Raw genomic sequence first — 23,379 nt, forward strand, 5'->3', positions numbered from 1 at the left:
TTTCTGTACAGACCCTCTCTCCACCCCACTGCTTCTCCCACACTTCAAAAAACTTTAGGAAATAGTTAAAGACTTTGCTCAGTTACTTTTTAGGATTATGTTGTTTTCAAGGAGTAGATCATTCTTTTTCAAAAGAGAGATGGATGAAAACAAAGAAGAAATTCCATTGCCCTTGGACAATGTGCCGTTTTGTGAACAGGAAATTGGAGCAGTAAAGCCCTGCTAATCTCGGGGATGATGATTCAGTTCGAGTGTTAGTACCTCTCCCTTGCTTTTACACTCCTTTGACTTTGGTTTCCAGGGCTTGGAGATAGTTCGTTCCTTATTCAAACCATTCCCCAGTGATGTGCAGGAGAGAAAACCAACTCAATCTAGTCCACTTTTAAAGTAGAAAACAACTGTTCTGTTCTGACCTGGGAGAAGAAATAGGTTGAAAATAACAATGATAATGAGGTAACAGATCTGAAAGTGCCAGCACAGGGAGGACACAGAATAGGAATTTGGTAAATGGGGCTTTATAATCCGTACAGCAGTTTCTACCACCCTGGACCAGAGGAGATTTTGTCCCCACCCCAAGGGTATTTGCCAATGTCTGGAGACATTTGTGATTGTCATGACTTGGGGGTGATACTGGCATCTAGCAATATTGGTATCAGCGTACTATGTCACAAACTACCCTAAATTAACCTCTCCACCTCAAGTGGCCCCCACAATGTAACATGGCTGCACAAGAATAGGAGCTGACATTATCAGCATTATGAATAGCAGGGGGAAAACCCAATGTGATAACCAAACAGAGACCAGGGTTGCTGCTTAACATTCTATAATGCATAAGGGAATCCCCTACAACAAAGAATTATCTGAACCTGCAAAAGTGCTGAGATTAGAACACCTTACTGTAGATAAATGAGCATGTACAATGTCTGCTTAAAAAGTAAGTTAAGTAATAGTGTTGATCCTTACTTGACTATATTTAGAAGTATATGCAGATATGTTTCTGTAGCTCTCCATTCATTGCCTGTTTCCAAAGCTGGTCTAGGTAAGATTCCTCAACAATGAATGTTCTCTCTCGAATAAAAATGTTCAAGTATCACCAGTGCCAAAAACTGGAACCTTTAGTACACTAAAACAAATTGATTTACACAAATCTAATTTGCCTCTAACTTTTAAGAGATTTGCATAAAATCAGAAACACCCATCTACAAGAGATCACTTTCCTTCATCCCTCTTCTTCTCCCCTCTCAAATAGATATTAATATGCACTCAAGTTGCCTAGGGTTTTTCCCCTTGTCTTTAGAAATATCCCACTTGCTTTGAAATACTAAAATGAAATAAACACTCTTTTTTTAAAAGATCTAAAAATAAAAAGAGGTTGATTCCTCAAGAATTTAAACCGTGGCCAATTCCATTCTTGTCACATTCTTAACTGGACCCAGAGACAGAGTTCTTAAGAACAGACCAAAATGTTTGGCTTTCCCTTCGTCCTGTGACAACCAGACCCCACCATCAGCTTGCTGTGTCGCGAATTACCTAGAATAACCTCTCCACCTCAAGTAGCCCTCACAGTGGAAGATGGTGGCTCAAGAATAGGAGCTGACATTATCAGCATTATGAAGAGCAGGTGGAAAGTCCAGTGAGTTAAACCAAGCAAGCTGATCTTGTGGTGTGTCTTTTGTGTGTGTTGGGATGCTGATGGACAACTGCCAAACAGATTAGGGGTTTGAGACCATAGTTTGAATCTAATCCTTAGCTGGCTGACTGTGGACCTTTTATCAGGCAGAACAGCATGTGGTATGGCTAGTGGTCTCTGTGCGGAAAGAGTTCTAAGAACAACCCAGTACGGTTCCAGAACATCTTTAGCATTTCACTTAACCAGCTGTGGCAGATGACAGATTGTTTGGAATGCCCAAAAGGAGCCAGGAAGTTCTCTCCCATGGAACTTCCTGCAGTGAGGAAATGTTAGGTGTCTGCTGTGTCCAATTCAGTTGGCCACTCATGCTATGTGGCTATTGAGCATTTGGCATGTGGCTAGTGTGACTGAAGAAATGCATTTTTAATTTTACTCAGTCCTAGCAACTATCATAATAAACAATGCCAATCTAGGACACACGAACTCATTATTCTGCATCTTAATTATAGATATCCTGATTCCTTTTTCTATTTAAAAGAATTAAAACAAAATTATAGAATGTTTAGAAAATAACGGGAAATTCTGTTTACGCCTCCTAAATTCATGAGCCTAACATAATTGTTATGAATTTGGTCAGCTTTCAAGGTTTTTTTCTATTTATTTTTAGATGAGCTTTTTATTATTTCCTGTAACCAGCTTTTTCACTTAACATGATGAAAGGAATATATTTCTGTATTACTAAATAATATTTACAAACTATCAGAGCTAACAACTACCTGTTTCTTAGATTGTGGAGCACATTTTATTTCTTCTATTTTTGAAATGTTTGGATTGTTTCTTGTTTTGTTTTGTTTTGTTTTGTTTTATGGTCGTTATAAAATAAAGCTGTAGTAAACATATGAAAGCATGCTAATATTTCTTCACTTTAGAATGCACTTACACACTAATGCATGTTTGACTCTTAGGTAATGATGAATCATTTCCCTCCCACAGATTCAATTTACAAAAGTACTTTTCACTATTCTTTTGAAAATTTCACTATTCTTGGAAAGCTTCTAAAAGGATAAAAAGCCAGACTTTTCTCTCTGCAGCATAGTAATTGAATAAATTATGAGACGATTAGTATTCCTTCCCATATAACAAAAAAAACCTCTTAATACAATATAACTACACTCAGGATTGATGGCACAGATCTTTGCTGTGCTAATAAGTTCCCTGGCACAAATCCTGCAAATAAAATATTTCACATGTTCAGATAATTTGCAGACTCTCTAGAATCTCTAAAGATGAGAAAATTAACAAGGTTAAAAATTTGTTTTTATGTTGTTCCCTATAAATTTATGTAGTTATACTATCCCATATCCAAACTAATATACTTTTATCATTTAAAGCAATATAAATATAATCCAAGTAAACTTGCACACATCTTACAATTAGTAATTATGCTGAAGATCTTGGCTGAAGACATTTTATATTTTGCATACTGGAAAATTGTCATGTGGCTCTAAAAAAATTTCTTTTTAAATAAATTATATATTCTGATGGCTCTGATCATCAAACAACAAAGGGATCCTACTGATAACACAGATGAATTTAATATATAACACACTGAATATTATAAGCCAAAAAATCAAATGTTCTCATTATTTATAATTTTGGTTTCAGCTTTTGTTATATTTCCTTGTCTTTATTGGAGTTAAGATTTGTATTTGAGAGATTGAATGTGGATTGAATGAACTTGTGCTAATTAAACATTAGATTATACATGCGAAGCAGCTTTGCAAACCATGAAGTACAGTACAGTGGAAATCTAAATGACTTGAAAATTACTCTTTTCTCATCCTATATATGAAAAGTAGACTTTAAAATTGGCCTAATGGAAACAAATCTAAGATTTTTTTCTCTCTCTCTCTTGCAGAATGAATTTAATAATTTATGGTGTAGATTTTTTTCCTTCACATGCAACAGTAAAAAATGTTTGGTCTGATAAAATAACTGCATTTTGGGCTTTTATTAGCGATACCATCCTAGGGTCATAGATCTTTTTTTTGGTGGCGGGGAGGGGGAAATTGGAACATAAGTCCCTAGACTGCAAATCACTGGGACTTTGTTCACAATATGAATGAAGCACAGTGCCAGAAAGTCATTTCCCAAAAATCAATAGTGTTTGTACTGGAAATGTTTTTTAAAATGCTTGGAATACCATCAACTCTGCATGCACTTTGCGGGTTATCTGAGGAAAGCATTTAAAACTTGATGGTTTTTCCTTTGCCACACAGTTAATCTCTTGCTTTCCCCCTCTCAATTCTTTAAGAACACAAACTGCCCTGACTGGTTTGGCTCAGTGGATTGAGCATCAGCTTGCAGACTCAAGGGTCCCAGGTTCGATTCCGGTCAAGGGCATGTACCTTGGTTGCGGGCACATCCCCAGGAGGGGGTGTGCAGGAGGCAGCTGATGGATATTTCTCTCTCATCGATGTTTCTAACTCTCTATCCCTCTCCCTTCCTCTCTGTAAAAAATCAATAAAATATATTTTTTTAAAAAAAGAACACAAACTAATTTAGCATTATACACAATATAACATTATGAGCTTCACTCTACTTTTAAAAAAATAATCGAAGTAATTCCAATGTCATACGTAAATGGTTCGCCATTACTCATGCCACTGTGGTCTGTCGTTCATATGGACGGTGAAGAGGTGTCTGCTGTTTGTCTTTGCGTACCTGTTGTGCTAAGAGTTTCTCGTTTTTAGTTAACAGAATTCATAGTTTCATTTTTATGAATTGCAGGTGGTTTTCATGAGCCTGTGCAAAAGTTTTTGGGACTGTGGACTTGTAGCCCTGGATGACATTGCAATAGAATTGGGAAACTGCCGGTCTCCAGGTAAGACGGCCATCTCTTCAGCTCTCTTTGTCTCCCTGGCCTATACAAGACATTTCTTATTTCTCTAAGAACATACAACATACATTTAATCTGTGTTAGTCCACCCTTTGCTTTGCTTTCCAGAAGTGCCTTTCTACAGAGCTGTGGGATTTAGAAATGAAGACTCAAATGCAATGTGAGACTTCATCCAAATGACTTTGTCCCCCATATTCTCATCTGTAAGAGACGTAGTAATACCTACCTGGATGCTGGGGATCGTGCCTCAAAATTCTCTAACATAAGACCTGGCACAAACGGTGCTTTAAGGACAAATGCCTCCTGTTATCGTTACTATCGATATTTGTATTATCATTGTCTTACAGGAATGCAAATTTTCAAGCAACATGGATGAAATTCTTTAAGAACACAAACTAATTTAGCATTATACACAAGATAACATTACGAGCTTCACTCTACTTTAAAATAATAATAGAAATAATTCCAATGTCATATATAAATGGTTCGCCTTTACTCATGCCACTGTGGTCTATATCCTATTCTATTTCCAGATAGGATGCTAAACATCTACAAGGTTGGGGGAAAGTGGGTCTACAGTTGTTTGTATGGAGAATAATACAATAAATAGTAAATAATAATACAAGAATCAACTCTATGTTTCATGTGCTCACAGCTGTGAACCTACCTTTGTCCCACTCTGTAATTTTAAAATGATAATGTCATAAATATTTTCAAAGTGAATTAATTGACAGCAGAACAGTGGGCCAAGCCTTGATGATAGTGACAAAATAAAGATGGCGGCTATGTGTTGAGCATGATGTGTAATGAGAAAAAGGATGGATGCCTCAACCCAGACCATTGGTCTGTATCTGCTAATTACCACTGCATCCTAAATCATGGGGTATCCATTTCTTTAACAAACAGGCAAAACATGGTAGCAATCTGGCACTGGAGAATAATCTCCATGTTTATTTAATTAAAAGACAATTTGTTTTTAGTTCCTTGACTTGGCAGGGCATTGCAAAGACAAGACAAAGAACAAGATAAAAATATCCACACGCATGATGTAGAGAAGGGAATGAGGCTTCATTAGCTTATACCATATGTAAAATAAACAAATTAAAATAGTTATCATGCAAGAGAGATGAAATACAGCCTATTTACTAGAGAAGTTTGCTAAGAATCTGACTGTAGAAGGTGAAGTCCCCAGTAAGTTGGGAGGTGGCACCATTCTAATAATGATAATTATTAAAATTATTGAAGTTAGCATCTAAAGACATCAAACTTGTTTTTAGAAATAGAAAATAAGGCTTCAAGTAGCAAAACACCAAATTTTAATATTCATTTAGCTAATATGTATTGAGAACCCCATGTTCTAAAAACTTTACATACATGACCTCATTCAATCCTCATAACCCATGAGGTGGATCATTAACATCCCCACATTACAGGTATCAATGCTGATGCACAGAAAAATTGTGGCAATCTGTTCCACACAAATTAAGCGATGCCTCTTGATTCTAGAATCTAGAAGTCCATTTAGCTCTCTCGCATTCTTTCCCTCCTCCAAAGCAACTCAGAATTGTTCCAACGACTCCCTTCACTCATCCCGGATTTTGAAGACAGCTCCTGCATTATGCGTTTTATTATTTTCCACATTTCCATACAGGCAATATACCTCCAATGTTCAGAGCTTTGTAAACTTATTCACATGAATAAATTCACAATTCAGAAGAAGTTTCTTTCTCAAAGTAGCCCAATAGTTTTGAATAGGGATTTCTATTGGTCTCTGCCTCTGATGGCAGGGCCCATGGTGGTGTTCAGGCTCTCATTGGAGGCAGCAGGCGGTAGGCTGCCAGTGGGGGGGCGGGGAGAGGGGCGCTCCCTCTTCATCTGCATGGCCTATGGCCAGGCCACACTCAAACATGCGGAGTGGGCTAGCCTATGGGAGAGCCAGGGACAACATATTCACTGAAAGTGCCTCCGTCGTTGCAACACCTGCTGTTTTCTTGCAGAGAAGCTTCCCCCTCCACCTGGAGAATGTACCTTCGAACAAGACGAATGTGCATTTACTCAGGAGAGGAGAAACCGGAGCAGCTGGCACAGGAGGAGGGGAGAAACTCCCACCTCCTACACAGGACCAAAGGGAGACCACACGACTGGGGTAGGTGAGTTACGCCACAGGGTGCTGTTTCCCAAGGAAACCTAGACTAGCATTCTAGGGCAGTCACTGCGTTTTGATGTGCAAATTTATGTCTTGTATCTAGAATGCACTACAAACGTAATTCAATACACATGGGGTAGATCATTCAGTATGTGCATTTAAAATTGTTCTTTCCATTTATTACGTGGCTTATGTATCTTGCTGCAAAGAGGAGATAAATGGGCTTACAGAGATATGCTCGTGAAGGCAATTTAATCAGAGGTAGGTTAAAAGGGGAATGACAAGAGTTTTCTTATAAAATGGTGATCTCAACTGGAGCCAGGACTGAAGTTGGTTAGAAAACGTACTGGCAGACAGGGGAGGAGACATGCGTGTTTGACTCCACCCTTTCTAGCAGCTGAAACAAAGATGGAAAGCCCATCTTCCCTTAATGATTTCAGTCCTTTGCCGTTTGTTGAGATACGTTGTTACCCAGTATATAGTCAATTTAGGTAAATGTTTCATGTATATTAGAAAATCATGTATACTTTGATGTTGTTGGATGTAGTGGTCTATATACATGTTGATTGAATCTAGCTCCTAATTTTTACTGATTTTTTTTATCTTGTTCAGTTCAGAGGTATATTAGTTTCCCATTATGACTGTGGATTCATTTATTTCTCCTTTTAGTTGATGAATTCATGTATGCCTATACTTTTGGACCTATGTTTTAGGCATATGCAAATTTATAATCCTTATGCATTCTGGTGAATAAGCCATTTTATTATTATGAAATGTCCCTTTATCTCTGTCATGCTTCTTGTTTTAAAGTCTGCATTGCCTGATATTAGCATTGCTTCACCAGCTCTGTCACTAAGTGTTTATGTTTCTTTCTCTATCCCTTTCAAATGTTCTGTAAACTTTTTTTTAGTATGGCTCTCGTATGTGGCAATAGTTAAGTTTTCTATTGTATCCAGTCCCACAATCTTGTATTTTAATTGCAGTATTTAGATCATAAACATTTAATGTAATTACTGAAGCATTTAGACCAGCGGTTCTCAACCTGTGGGTCGCGACCCCTTTGGCGGTCGAATGACCCTTTCACAGGGGTCACCTAAGACCATCCTGCATATCAGATATTTACATTACGATTCATAACAGTAGCAACATTACAGTTATGAAGTAGCAACAAAAATAATTTTATGTTTGGGTCACAACATGAGGAACTGTATTTAAAGGGCCAGAAGGTTGAGAACCACTGATTTCGACTTATATTTACTTTCCTAGTATTCTAATCTCTCCTTTATTCACCTGTTTATTTTATACAGTATTTTACTAGTCTGATTCTTTTCATGGTTTCTATAGTATTTGTCTTATATTTTATTTCTATATATTTTAAATCCCAGAAAATATTATTGGGTTGGTATTCTTTTATATTTATTCACATATTTCCCCCATTACATTAGTCTTTACTCCTTTCTGCATTTCCATGTTTCTCTCTTGAATTATTTTCTTTTGTAAAAAATGTTTTTCTTCTGCATCTAGTTTTTGTTTTAGTGTTGATTCTGGGGTTGTTTTTGTTTTTGTTTTGTTTTTTGGTGTAAATCTGATAATGATGAATTCTCTCAGTTTTTGTTTGTCTGGGAATGTCTTTATTTTTTCTCTACATTTGAAGGGTATTTTTGCTGAGAATAGAATTCTAACTTGATCATTACCTATAATTGTAGACTGCATTTTACCTTTTCACTCCCCATCCCTAAAGCCTATCAATTTATACTTGGAAAACATACACAAGAAGAAAATAGAAAGAGGAGAGGCATTCAAAGCTGTTTTACAGAGAAGTGCATTAGATGGCCAGTAACTCTCGGCCCTTTAAATAAAAAGAGAAACTCATAAAAGCCACCATTTAGATATGACGGTTGACTGTGCGTCTACCAAAATCAACATAAGATCATGTGTAGCAATTCCAAGGGAACTAGAGTTTCCTACTTACTAACTGGAGGTGCAATAAAGCTTTCCAAATCTAAGGTGTAGCCTGGTGTGGGCTAGTGTAAAGACCAATGGATGGAGAGTGAGCTGGCTCTGCCCCTTGCTGCCTGCACAGCCCGGGTTTGTTCACATACCTTTTCTGAGCTTTGGTTTCCTCATATGTAAAATACAGATTACAGTGGATGTCCTGCTAGTCTCTTAGGGTTGCTCTGATGATTAACTGAGATTATATTTGTGAAAAGGCTTGATACTATAAAAGCTCCATTGAAATGAATGGTATTACTATTTTTATAATTGGAAGTCTTTTATAAACTAGCATGTTCACCTCTGGAATACTTTCTTGGACTCATTGTTCTGTGTCATTTGTGCTTTTATAAATAGAAAACTAGCCCTAACCGGTTTGGCTCAGTGGATAGAGCATCGGCCTGCAGACTGAAGGGTCCCAGGTTCAATTCTGGTCAAGGGCATGTACCTTGGTTGTGGGCACATCCCCAGTAGGGGGTGTGCAGGAGGCAGCTGATCGATGCTTCTCTCTCATCAATGTTTCTAACTCTCTATCCCTCTCCCTTCCTCTCTGTAAAAAAGTCAATAAAATATATTTTAAAAAAAGAAAAGAAAACTACAGCCTATGGCTACAAGTAAGATGACTTAATAGTTTGGAAGATCTTAAACTAATGTGTTCCAAACTATCACTGGGTAACTCAAGTGGTAGGTGAATAAACATTTTTATTTGATAGTAACATCCATGTACAAGAAAAATATATAGAAGCCCTGGCTGGGTAGCTTAGTTGGTTAGAGTGTTGTCTCAACATGCCAAGGTTACAGGTTCGACCCCTAGTCAGGGCACAAAAAAGAATCAACCAGTGTATGCAAAAATAAGTAGAACAACAAATTTCTCCCTCTCCTTCTCTCTCTCTCCCTCTCAAAGCCAATCAATCAATAAAATGTTAAAAAAAGAAAAATATATAATCAATACATCAAAACCATTATTTTATGATTTATAACTTATTTTCTGTTTTCATGCTAATAAGATACCTATTTGAATAAATGTATTTAAGTAATAAAAACGAAGTCTATTTAAAGAAAATTATGAGATGAATAATAGTGTAGGTAGTATGAGGACAGCCAAAAATAATATCTTGAAGATGGTATTTGTATGACTAAACTTTGGGAAACATTTCCAATGCTTAAGTAAGTCATCACATAGGACAAGTCATTCTAGTAAAACAATAAAGACCAAATAAAAGAAAAATTCTAGCCCCATCATTTGGCTCCTTCTTTAATAAAATAATAAAGGCATTTGTGCAGATGGATCTTGACTTGCATCGAGGTGGGATGGACTCCGAGAGATTTGTCTCTCCATTTCCTGCCACCATCTACTTGAGTAGCTCTATTCTGGCAGAATCAGCAAGTTTTCTGAAACAGTTGCTGTTTCTTTACAAGACATAAAGACAAGTCTTAACAAATTTCCCAGGTTTTTATAGGCTATTGCAATTTTGTTAACATTTATTTGATGGCATGCTGTCAGAATTTTTTTTAAAACAATTGTTTTAGTTGTCCTGGAGTTTGCAGAAATTTTCTGACCAAGAAATAATATAATACATAAGTCAACAGATAACTATGCAGGTTAGTAAGAAAATGATTTCTGTGTAACATTTCCTAGCTCACTGAGTTCACCAGTAAATAGATTAAAAAGTGGAGTCCTCCCTTTCTCCTCCCCTCCACTACATCCTAGAAAAACAGCTATTCATCATTCTCTTAACAATTTCCTGAGAATAAGACACTATCCATTTCTTTTCTGGCACTGTTCAGTGCTTCAATACATCTCCTGTATTCCTGGCAATTAAATTCTCTTCCAACATGCTACTAAGTCAGCCGTGGGCAAACTACGGCCCGTTTGAAATGAATAAAACTAAAAAACAAAAAGACCGTACCCTTTTATGTAATGATGTTTACTTTGAATTTATATTAGTTGACACAAACACTCCATCCATGCTTTTGTTCCGGCCTTCCGGTCCAGTTTAAGAACCCATTGTGGCCCTCTACTCAAAAAGTTTGCCCACCCCTGTACTAAGTAAAGGTAGAAGTCATTTCTATGAACACTCCCTTCTCGTGTGATAGAAATAACAAGGGTACATTAAGTGCCAAATGACATTTACTTATAAAATTGTGCTGTCAGACAAATGAAAACCAGAACTATATATTTACTGTGTTATATAGCAGAAATTTTAACAGTCTAATTCAAGTCCTTGTTCTTTAAGAATTTTGGTAAGCCTGTAATGATGCTACCCAATTAGTCTGTAACCATCTAACCAGTTACAGATTATCAAAATCTCCAATATCCTTCAATTTTTCAGTGACTTATCTCACTAGTTTCTGATAATGTCATATTCTACTTACACAGAGAAGGCTTCTATGACAATCTCTTTAAAAAATTATAATAAAGTATGCATAATATAAAATTTATTATTTTAATTATCTTTAAGTGTATAATAGTTCAGTAGCATTAAATCCATGCACATAGTTGTACAGGCATCACCACTATACTACACCTGCAGACTTTTTCATTTTCCCAAACTGAAACTTTGCCCTTTAAACAATAACTTGTCATTTATGACAAGCTTTAAAAGTCATTTAAAAGGTCTGATAAGCCCAGCCGTTGATCATCAGAGGTTGAGCATCAACCTATGAACCAGGAGATCACGGTTCGATTCCTGGTCAGGGCACATGCCTGCGTTTAAGGCTCGATCCCCAGTGTGGGGCATGCAGGAAGCAGCCAATCAGTGATTTTCTCTCATCATTGATGTTTCTATCTCTCTATCCCTCTTCCTTCCTCTCTGAAATCAATAAAAATATTTAAAATAAATAAATGGTATGATAAAAAGCAATCTTAGAGACACATCTAGCTGTTGTTCTTCCCAAAGATGCCTCTTTTCCCGGGTTGTTTAGAATCCTCTTCTAGCTTAACGAGTGCAGCTAGCTGTTCGTTCCACATGGCCTCGCACAGGCCGCCAGGCTCCGTCCCAGCCCTGGGGCAGGGGCTGCCAGGCTGGAGGAACAGCTGTGTGGCTGTTCCGGATTATGAGTGTGGTGTGTGTCTCCACATCACAATTGCTGGGCAAGGAACATATGGGACCCTGATCTCCCAATAGACCCATTGGAACCCCCTCCTGGATGTTAAACAATGACCCACAGAAAGAAAGTGATTTGTTTTCTCCGGTTAATAATCCCTTCCACAGACCGGAGTCCCTCACGTGCAGGAACACGTGAGCTGGTCTGAGGTTTCCACGCCGGGGCTCTCTGGCTCCCGCCCAGAGCTTTTGTTTGCTGAGACAGACAGCATTTGGAGTAGTAATGTGGCAGAGCTTGTCAACACACGGCTTTTCTCTGCCTCCCGAGCACATGTGAGGCAGACTGGCTCTCCATGAAGCTCTGATCTTTTCTGGGGAAAGGAAGTGTCACATGCAAGTCAAAAAGAAAAACAGATTTGGACTCAGAGAAATAATTGGTTTGTGTATCAGAGGGGCAAACTCTGATCAGCTGACAAATATGTTACAGATATTTGTAGGTATAGATGTTGGTCCAGAACGGTCTCAATCAGTATTGCCTTATGGAATATACATATGTGCTTAAAATACGATCTGTATCCCTGAAGGGTTTTTGGAAAGACCACTATTACTCAAGAAAAGTAGGCTGGTGTCAATGCCCGGGAACGGCAATTGTACTTACTTTCCCCTGCATGTTCCTCCTCCCCCAAAAGCAGCACAAATACACAAATCGTACAGCTTAGGAAATTCCTTTCATATGCCATGGTACTAAACACAAAGATCTCTGGAACTGGAAACCTTAGGTAATGGCTTCAGCCACATACCGAAGACCCAGAGGTGAACGCATTACCTAAGTAATGCTTCATGCATTTGGGGCTAAGTGGTCAGTGCATTGTACTCATGAAAGAAAGAACTCCATTGGATAACTAGAGGTAATTAGGGCTTTTCCTCCCTCCTCCAAGACCTCAGACCAATTGTGGCTGGACTCATATTGTTATCACAAGACAAAAGATACCTCTTAGGCCATCTCTCCTCCTTTGTATTGTGAAAACAAACAAACAAACTTTGTTTTAGGCCCCAATAGTCCCTACTTTCCATTTCCCCAATGATAGCATCTTTCAAAGGGTCCGTCCCCTGCCCACCCCCATTGAGTGTTTCATCTTTAGCCAAAGTTCTTTACTTAGGATTCCCAAGGCCAGGTATTATTTCCTTAAAAATTACTTTTTGGATAAAATGTTTTTTAGGTTAAACATGCATTAAGATAGGATTTCAATCCATATGTCACTAACTTATGTATAGAATAGAAGGGGGGGGGGGGAGAATAGAAAGGGATCTCTTCAACATAGTTGGATGATAAACCATGGTCCTGTCATGCTTTGGCCTTATTTCCATGGAATTAAATTAAATATGCCCTTCTATTAGGATAATGTATACATGTACTTGCTTACATCTAGCGTAGCTTTTGTTAGGAAGCCATAAAGAAAAGAACAATAACAGTGTCTTTCCTTGCTGAAGTGCAGTGACTGGATTCTAGGCATATTTTGAAGGTAGTGCCAACAGGAACTCTGACAGCCTGGGGTGTGGAGAGTGAGAGGATGCCCAGGTTTGGGCCTGGCCAACTAGAAAGGCTGGATAGATTTTAAGGTAAAGCTGTTAGGAGTTTGGTTTTGAACATGTTTCAGCTGAGATGTCTATTTGACAATAATACATGGAGATATCCATCAGGCAGTTTGAATAAACAAGTCTGGATTTCAGCAAAGAACTTGGAAATTTAAGTTTGAAAAATGACAACATATATAACATTTAAAGCCATGAAACCAGATGCAATCAAAGGAGTGAGAATAGAGAAGTTCAAGAATGGGGCCTTGGAGCACCCCCAAGTCACAGGTCAGAGCGGAAAGGTTAACTAGCAAAGGAGTGACCAGGGAAATGGGAGGAAAACCAGGAGAGTACAGTGTCCTGCAAGCCACGGTCAGAAAGTACTTCTAGGAGGCAGACGTGACCTACTTTGTCAGTGTTACTGGTGGCATAAGAATGGCAAGGATGCAAATTGACCATTGGTTTTAGTAATGAGCATGTGATCGGTGAGCACTCCAGAAACGTGGACAGTATTTTTTCAAATATTTTAAAGCAGATTATGGGAATGACAGATCATGGTGGCAATGAAGGCCACATCTCTACTGGTCCAGTGTTCCATGTGGTAACTTTACTGGGGGAAAGTGTCGCACAGTACATACAATTTTATAAGACCGAATTGGGCAGGTCTCCCACCCTTTTAATAGCCTATAGGATTGCTCAGATCTGTGTTTGTGGAACCTATATGAATATAGGTTCAGAGAGCATAATTCATTAGACCAGGATCACAGAGGTAATATTAGAGTGAAGACTTGAAGCCAGATCTACCTGACTGCAAAATCTGTGCTCTCGCCCCTAAACCAATGTCTGGGAGCTTCACAATATTGTCCATGAACTTAGTAGACTAAATTCTGATATGTTAATCACCATATCAGTGGTATAATACTAATATATTAATTAACTCCCATATATGAAACTCAAGTATAAATTATTAAATGAAAAGAAATTATTTCAATGGTCTAAATTTTATTCTCCTGGGATTATACATATTCTCCAAAATAATAATATCCTTTATCAGTACTATAGTCAAGCCATTCATTTACTCTAATTTGTTTCCAGGAACACTTACTCAAAAGAGAAAGAGAATATAATCTGTGTCTTTTTAACGATACCTGATTTTGCATTGCTCTCAAGGCTACTACATGTACATCGAGGCCTCCCACATGGTGTATGGACAAAAGGCACACCTCTCCTCCGGGCCTCTGCGAGGAGTCGCTGGAAAACACTGCTTGGCCTTTTTCTACCACATGTATGGAGCAGGAACTGGCCTGCTGAGTGTTTATTTGAAAAAAGAAGGTGACAGTGAAGAGTCCCTCTTATGGAGAAGAAGAGGCGAACAGAGCATTTCCTGGCTCCGCGCGCTGATTGAATACAGCTGTGAGAGGCAGCACCAGGTATGCCAAGAGAGATAAGACCCCGGTAATGGGAAACATTCCTGTAAGCTTCTGATGTTCTTTCTATTTCTTGCTACCAGAGAGAATGTTTTGTTCTCTTCCAGGGTCATAGATAAAGGCAGTGCTTATTTAAGAGTAAACATAATTAGTCTGTATTGATTAAATCTAAGCAGTGAATGGAAAATTAGGCTTTCGGTATTTGTGCCTAAAGTGATTTTTGCAGCTCAGCGATGAAAGTGTATCTATTTTTGTCTTGGTATATTATGAGTGTCAAGTACATCCTATGAGTCCTGCAGATCTATAAAACAGTTTCCCTTTCTTCTCAACACGCTATTATCTCATTAGCTGTTGCAGCTGCATCGTTCACTCCTCTTTACCCACATACAAGGGCTTGTGTTGTGAGCCTACATGTACCAGAGTACATGGTCCAGAGTAGATTTTTAAGTCTCTGTCCACCCGGGTGTGGAAGAAACTGAGAGTGTTGATGCTAAGTCCTGGGTCTCTCCCTGGATCTCCTCGTGTACTGCAGGAGAACTTTGTCCTGAGGATCCCGATTGTAAGGGAATCCGAGCAGTGATAGGAATGAGCCTTTTATGTGCCAATAGATGAGGTGGAGCAGCCAGGCTAGTCTAGATCAGCAGGGGCCTCCTGATACCACTAACTTCACCTGCCCCCATGCGCCAAAGCTTCAGAAAGCTCTGGGGAGATAACCTTCAGACCCCTGACTGCTCCTGAACTTGCTCTGAGCGGTTCTCAGGTGTGACCTTCAACTGAAAGCCCTGCTTCCTCCTCATCCTTGCTTCTGGCTGATAACCCTCCTGGACCTGGACCAGGACCTCTCAACTGTCACCACAGGCTGCTTGGTCTAAGCCTAACTCTTCCTGGGAAGAGGTATCAAAAGTAAGGACTTTATTTTATATCACCTGCAACCACAATAACTTTTCTACAGACCTACATGGGGAGGAATTGCAGAAGCCCAGGTGGCAGAGCCATCTAGGGTGCGGCATTACTAAAGACAAATGACAGAGGGCAGATGTGCCATTATCCAGGGATGGCCCATTACCTCAGCATGGATAAAACTGCCTAGAAATTTAGTAAAGAATAGCAGATTGCCCCAAGGATTATTTTGATAGTGATTTAATGTCTGTTTACAGAAGGAAAGTGGATCACTCAGGAACTTGCTAATATAATTGGTCATCATTCAGAGGTGATGGGTTAATTTTGTTAGGCTTTTAGGGCACCAAACCCTGTTCTGATGTTTTCAAAGTATGGTCCTGAGACCAGCAGCAACACCTGAAGTTCAAATTCACCTAAAAATGAAACTCACCTGAAATGCACATTCTCAGGCTCCACTCAGACAGAAACTCTGGGGGTGAGCCAGAAATGTGTGTTTTAACAAGCCCTCCTGGTAACTCTGATGGATGCTAACGATGGAGAATCTCTGTCTCTCGGGTAGAGCCCGAGTGTTGATGTTTTTTAAAACCCCCAAGTGATGCTGATGCACAAGAGTTCTAGGATTTGAGTTCTGGGGAACGGGTGACTTCTCAGCATCTAAGCCCAGGGGGTTGGGTGCAGGGCCTTGCATCTATGAGACTTGCTAGGTGGCTGGTTCTCTGAAATGTTTTTTGAGCACCGAGTAGTGAGGCATCTGGGCTGGCACCTTGGGGTGCTCAGGTTCAAAGGGAACAGGATGGCCTAAGAGATTTATAGCTCACAATCTGGAAGAGTCCATTCTCTTTGGCTTAAGATGAAACATATGAATCTGCCTGAGGGGTTTTCTTCTGGATTTAGTGATTCCCTCAGGTTTCCCAAACGACTGTGTGGAGACTGAACCAATTTCCTCAAAACATCCTAGTGTCTAATAAAACAGACACATGCCCATGTGCTAGTAGAATGGCCATCTTCTATGTGCCAGGTACTTACAGTGCTCAGAGTCATACGTAAGTTCTTCCAATTGGTCTTATAGCTCTTTCTTACCAATGGGAAAACCAGGTATCCAGCTGGTAAGTGGCAGAATGAGAATTTGATCCCAGATCTGACTGGTTCCAAAGTTTGTATCTCTAAGCCACTGTTCTACACTCCCTCACACCATAGAAGTTCCAGATTATACTCATTCCCCAGGATGTCACCAGCACTGGGTAACCTTGGAGAAATCTCATCCTCTCTGGGATGGCTTATGTATTTTCAAAATGGGGTAATGTTTCCTGCCAGGATGATACCACCCGAGTTAGAGTGAGGGTCTGATAAGATTATGTATGTGAATCCTAGCTCGTGTTGCTCAGTGGATAGAGCATTAGCCTGTGGACTGAAGGATCACAGGTTCAATTCCAATCAAGAGCTTGATCCCCAGTAGGGGGCATGCAGGAGGCAGTCGATCAATGATTCTCTCTCATCATTGATGTTTCTATCGCTCTCTCCCTCTCCCTCTCTGAAATCAATAAAAATATATATTTTTTAAAAAGATTATATATGTGAAAAGGTTTTACAAACTTTAAAGTACCAAAATAGTAAAAAATTAATTATTGTTTCTAAAAATACATTCCCTCTAAACCTCTCTGAACTCTAATTCATATCACCACGACAGACCTGGTATTCTCAATAACTACATCAGGCAGCCAGACCGAGCTACTGTAGGACAAGGCCAAAATCGCTCATTTTAATAAATACTTATTGGCCACTTATTACTGACCTGGTAAATGTGTACATCATCAGTAAGGGTAGGCAGGTGGGGATGATTTTTAGAATTCTGTCGTACTGCTGTGATTTGAGACTCATCCTATAGGGAAAATATATGGGTATCCTCTGATGACATTCCAATCATCAGATTATCCTGTAGAAGAAATGTTACCAAGTAGCAAAATTTTAATCATACTCCTTCCTAAGGGATTTGTTAAAGTGCTAAGCAGAATCTGATTTGGCTATTGATCAAAAACACAAAATGATGTTATTTCCTTTGGATTTTTGGCTTACCCTTCCTTCCTCGGCTGCTCTCGGGTGTTTTCCTCTCTGGTTCCTTATATTTTGCTGCAAGTGAAAGAAAGTATTCGACAGATCCTCAGCTCACTGAAATATGTACATCATTCATGTTTATTAGGCTGCCTAACATTTACTAGGAATCATTATGTGCCAGTACTCAGCTAAGCCCAGGTGCCCAAATGTTCTTGTTCATGGTACCCTTTGTCTCAGTTAATTATTTTCTGGTGCCCCTCGGCCAAAAGAAAGACCAAACAGTTCCATTTATTAAGTAGTTGGGTTCAAACAACTTAATAAGTATTTATGTCCTCATGACTTAGTAGCCATCTCAAGAAATAATACTTAAATTAAAAGAAAAAAGTAATATTTTTATCTTATTCTTAAATAGCCACAATTATTTACTAATAGGATGTATATCCATAATACAAGGGGGAATCATAATGCTATAAAATAGCTATTACTCGCCGAAACCGGTTTGGCTCAGTGGATAGAGCGTCGGCCTGCAGACTGAAAGGTCCCAGGTTCGATTCCGGTCAAGGGCATGTACCTGGGTTGCGGGCACATCCCCAGTGGGAGATGTGCAGGAGGCAGCTGATCGATGTTTCTCTCTCATCGATGTTTCTAACTCTCTATCTCTCTCCCTTCCTCTCTGTAAAAAATCAATAAAAATATATTTAAAAAATAAAATAAAATAGTTATTACTCAAGTATTAAGGAAGTTCAAAGAAATTTTACGAAATCAAATGTTTTAGCCCAACCACAGACTGTTAAGAGTATCATTCCATCAAGCAATTTGTCTATTACGTTTTATATTGTAGACTTGATGGTCAAAAACCAGGCTTTATTGTTTTTCAGAAAACCAAAATGCTTATTAACTACACTCATAGATCCTCCCATATAGACGTGTTAGGACATTTTTTAAAACTCTTCTTGACAATGATTTGGATCTTCATTTAGGGTTGTGCCCTTAGAATTTCTATTAATGTTATTTTGCCACATTTTTTGTTATTAAAGCTTCTTTGAGTCATTAATTTCAAGATCATTTCATATGTTTATTCATTATCCACTTTATATGCTTTGATTTACTTTGAATCATAAACTAGTCCACTGGGGAGTCATTTGCGCATTAAATGAATAGAGAAACTGTGTCTTCTGGATACTTTTTATTACCCATAGCCTCCCCTTGAGTACTCAGTGGTTTATTAACCATAGTTGGGCTGCCTTAGAGATTATAATGTAATTGATTTACCCTAGAACCTGAATATTGGATTAGTTATTTTCTTCTCAGGATCCAAAGTCATAAAATTGGTTCCCTCTTCATCCTGGGCTTTCTTGGATGTCATGGTATTTAACATGATAAGTGAAACATTGTGTTTTTTATAAATTTAACTAGAGGTCAGGTGCAAGAATTCATGCATGGGTGGGGTCACTTGGCCTGGCCAGCAATCAAGGCCTATCAGGGGGTTGGGTGGCTGGGGAAGAGGGGCCCTGGGAGGTTGGCCTACCGGCCCCCCAAATCAGGGCCCAGGGGGAGGGACCGCGGGAGGTTGGCTGTGGGAGCACACTGACCACCGGGGGCAGCTCCTACATGGAGCATCTGCCCCCTGGTGGTCAGTGCGCGCCATAGCGACCGGTTGACTGGTTGTTTCAGTCATTCTGGTCATTCGGTCCTAAATGTCACTTAGGCTTCTATATATATAGGTGAATGTGCTTTGCTGTTCATACATGGATCTCATTAGTCATATTAAATTCTTCCACCTAGCACCAGGATTGAGGCAGATTTATGGATCTCTAAGCCACTCATAGGCCCTGAGTGCTAGGAGTAGAATGTTCTAGGTAGGGAAGGGAAACCAGGTCATCACCAGGAAGCATTGCAAGGTGAGCATTTCTAGAAAATTACCCAAAGGTATCTCAGGAAAAAGGGATCTGAATCTCCAAGGATCCAGTAATTTGTTGTGAATTTCTTTACCTTAGAAATAAGTATTCTCTTTTGTACCTAAATTTGAAGTTGTGATTTTGTATTCTCCTCCTTAAGCCCTAAGAACAGTCTAAGCCTCTAGACCCGTGGTTCTCAACCTTTCTAATGCCGCGACCCTTTAATACAGTTCCTCATGTTGTGGTGACCCCAATTTTGTTGTTACAAATTGAACATAATTAAAGCATAGTTATTAATCACAAAAACAATATGTAATTATATATGTGTTTTCCGATGGTCTTAGGCGACCCCTGTGAAAGGGTCATTCAACCCCCAAAGGGGTCGCGACCCACAGGTTGAGAACCGCTGCTCTAGACCCATATAACCTGGATCTGTCCCTGATCAGTCTTGCTTTATCAGGATGACTCTATTTCTAAATTCAAACTTAATTATTTTTCAGATAATTTTTGAGGCCATTCGGGGAATGTCAATAAGAAGTGATATCGCCATTGATGATGTTAAATTCCAAGCAGGACCCTGTGCAGGTAACAGTATTTTTCCCAATTATAAAAAATTGATTGAAAGGGGATTTTGCAACAGTCTCAAATGATAAGAATGCAAATTCAGTATTTTTCTACAATAAAAATAGAGGAAACTATTATTGTCTATTTATCTCCTGACAGAAATGGAAGATATAACTCAGCAGTCATCAGGATATTCTGAGGATTTAAATGAAATTGAATATTAAGAAATAACCTGAATTGGATTAACTAAACAAAAGCATTACCTCTTCAATCAAAATGAAAACAACACAAATGAATACCGGACAGTCTTAACTATTTTATAAGTTATAAAATGACGTCAGAGCACTCTTCTTCATTACTTTTGCAAAAAATACTGACTCAGGGCTTTTTTTTTTTTCATATGACAACTGTTACTAGAAGTACAGGCTGCTGGTTTTGCATAGATCACTCATCTTAATTTTGGTACCAGTTAAAACACAAATGTACTATACTCTAGTCATTTTTAAAGCACACAAGTAAAAGGCACAATCAAAATGGGATGTGCTCACTTAAATCTGCATTCAGTGAATGTATTGGGAGGAGAAGGAGTCTGTGGGTTTCCATTTGAATTTCAAATATCGTAATATGTTTAAAGAAATAATGTGGGGTGTCAGTAATATCTGCAAAATGAATGCAGTTTTATGGTAACAAGTTAGCCTAAGAATATAAAGTCTTATTTTCTATTTTTTATTCATAGAAATGGAGTTTTAATTTTTAAATATTTTTACTACATGTCAGATAACAAAGGATCTTTTATGAGTGTCCCAGGTTACGTCAGTATTAATTAATGCTGTATTACAAGGCAATGCTACCTTCTTCCCCACACCCTTTAAACTACTTTTGAAAGTCACTATGAACACATGGATAGAAATTGCACTCTTTTTTTATAAAGCAAGCTTGAAAATAATTATTTACACATGCCCCAAATTTTTTTAAGAGTGTTGAACAATTTTACTGATTTTTATAACAAATGTTTTAGAAAAGATTTGAGTAATATAAATGCCAGAAGAAATAATAAACTACTGCTTTTCATGTTTAGAAAATTGTATATACATGTTTATATACCTAAACAGCTGTTATGAAATTATAAGATTACCTAATAAAAGGTAATTTGAAAATCTTTTCACTGGCAATTAACTCATTTCTATATTATTTTTTGTTGTCAGAATATCTTTACTACTTAATTGCAGATTCTAATTTGAATTTCTACTCTGCCACAACTAACTGCTTCTTTTTTTTTTACGACCGACTTTTAATTTAATTTTATTTTTTTATTTTTTTCTTTGATTAAGGTATTTACATATGTGTCCTTATCCTCCCATTGCCTCCCACTCCCCCACTCATGTCCTCACCCCCCTGGTGTCTATGTCCATTGGTTAGGCTTATATGCATGCATACAAGTCCTTTGGTTGATCTCTCCCCCTTACCCCCACCATCCCCAACCTTTCCTTTGAGGTTTGTCGGTCTAATCCAGCGGTTTTCAACCTGTGGGTCACAACCCCTTTGGGGGTCGAATGACCCTTTCACAGGGGACGCCTAAGACCATTGGAAAACACATATATAATTACATATTGTTTTTGTGATTAATCACTATGCTTTAATTATGTTCAATTTGTAACAATGAAAATACATCCTGCATATCAGGTATTTACATTACGATTCATAACAGTAGCAAAATTACAGTTATGAAGTAGCAACGAAAATAATTTTATGGTTGGGGGTCACCACAACATGAGGAACTGTATTAAAGGGTCGCGGTATTAGAAAGGTTGAGAACCACTGGTCTAATTGATGCTTCTCTGTTTCTGGATCTGTTTTTGTTCAACAGTTTATATTGTTCATTATATTCCACAAATGAGTGAGATCATGTGATATTTATTTTTCTCTCACTGGCTTATTTTGCTTAGCATAATGCTCTCCAGTTCCGTTGCAAATGGTAAGAATTCCTTCTTTTATACCTCAGCGTAGTATTCCATTGTGTAGATGCACCACAGTTTTTTAATCCACTTGTCTGCTGATGGGCACTTAGGCTGTTTCCAAATCTTAGCTATTGTAAATTGTGCTTCTATGAACATAGGGGTGCATATATCCTTTCTGATTGGTGTTTCTGGTTTCTTGGGCTATATTCCTAGAAGTGGGATCACTGGGTCAAATGGGAATTCCATTTTTAGTTTTTTGAGGAAACTCCATACTGTTCTCCACAGTGGCTGCACCAGTCTGCATTCCCACCAGCAGTGCACGAGGATTCCTTTTTCTCCGCATCCTCGCCAGCACTTGTCATTTGTTGATTTGTTAATGATAGCCAGTCTGACAGGTGTGAGATGGTACCTCATTGTCATTTGATTTGCATCTCTCGGGTGATTAGTGACTTTAAGCATGTTTTCATATGTCTCTTGGCCTTCCTTATGTCCTCTTTCAAAAAGTACCTATTTTGGTCCATTGCCCATTTTTTTGATTGGATTGTTTATCTTCCTTTTGTTAAGTTGTATGAGTTCCCTATAAATGGTGGAGATTAAATCCTATTGGGTGATAACATTGGCAAATATGTTCTCCCATGCAGTGGGCTTTCTTGTTGTTTTGTTGGTGGTTTCTTTTGCTGTACAAAAGCTTTTTATTTTGATGTAGTCCCACTTGTTTATTTTCTCTTTAGTTTCCATTGCCCTCATAGTGGTCGGCAAACTGCGGCTCGCGAGCCACATGCAGCTCTTTGGCCCCTTGAGTGTGGCTCTTCCTAAGCCTTAGGAGTACCCTAATTAAATTAATAACAATGTACCTACCTATATAGTTCAAGTTTAAAAAATTGGGCTCTCAAAAGAAATTTCAATCGTTGTACTGTTAATATTTGGCTCTGTTGACTAATGAGTTTGCCAACCACTGCCCTAGGAGCTGTATCTGTGAAGATATTGCTTCGGCATATGTCTGAGATTTTGCTGCCTGTGGATTCCTCTAATATTTGTATGGTTTCCCATCTTATGTTTAAGGCCTATATCCATTTTGAGTTTATTTTTGTGTATGGTGTAAGTTGGTGGTCTAGTTTCATTTTTTTTGCATGTATCTGTCCAATTTTCCCAACACCATTTATTGAAAGACTGCCTTGACTCCATTGTATGATCTTGCCTCCTTTGTCAAATATTAATTGAGCATAGTGGTTTGGATCGATTTCTGGGTTCTCTATTCTATTCCATTGGTCTATATACTAACTGCTTCTTA

At 38.5% G+C, this 23,379-nt stretch overlaps 1 protein-coding gene across 2 annotated transcripts in view; it reads left to right on the forward strand.

Moving 5' to 3' along the window:
• The window catches only part of MAMDC2 (MAM domain containing 2), a 131,866-nt gene extending 110,564 nt beyond the window's left edge, over positions 1–21,302 (forward strand). The window contains exons 10-14 of one of the 2 annotated variants that reach the window (XM_059656873.1): positions 4,421–4,514; positions 6,527–6,679; positions 14,460–14,719; positions 20,067–20,151; positions 20,290–21,302. In XM_059656873.1, coding sequence (XP_059512856.1) covers positions 4,421–4,514; positions 6,527–6,679; positions 14,460–14,719; positions 20,067–20,151; positions 20,290–20,354 — 657 coding nt within the window. In that variant the 3' untranslated portion in view covers positions 20,355–21,302. Of the gene's footprint in view, positions 1–4,420; positions 4,515–6,526; positions 6,680–14,459; positions 14,720–20,066; positions 20,152–20,289 lie in introns of those variants that run through there. The other variant, XR_009447616.1, reaches the window with a different exon arrangement.
• The last annotated feature ends 2,077 nt before the right edge of the window (positions 21,303–23,379 follow it).

Source organism: Myotis daubentonii, chromosome 11 (assembly GCF_963259705.1).
Source record: "Myotis daubentonii chromosome 11, mMyoDau2.1, whole genome shotgun sequence".
NCBI classification, from domain to species: domain Eukaryota; kingdom Metazoa; phylum Chordata; class Mammalia; order Chiroptera; family Vespertilionidae; genus Myotis; species Myotis daubentonii.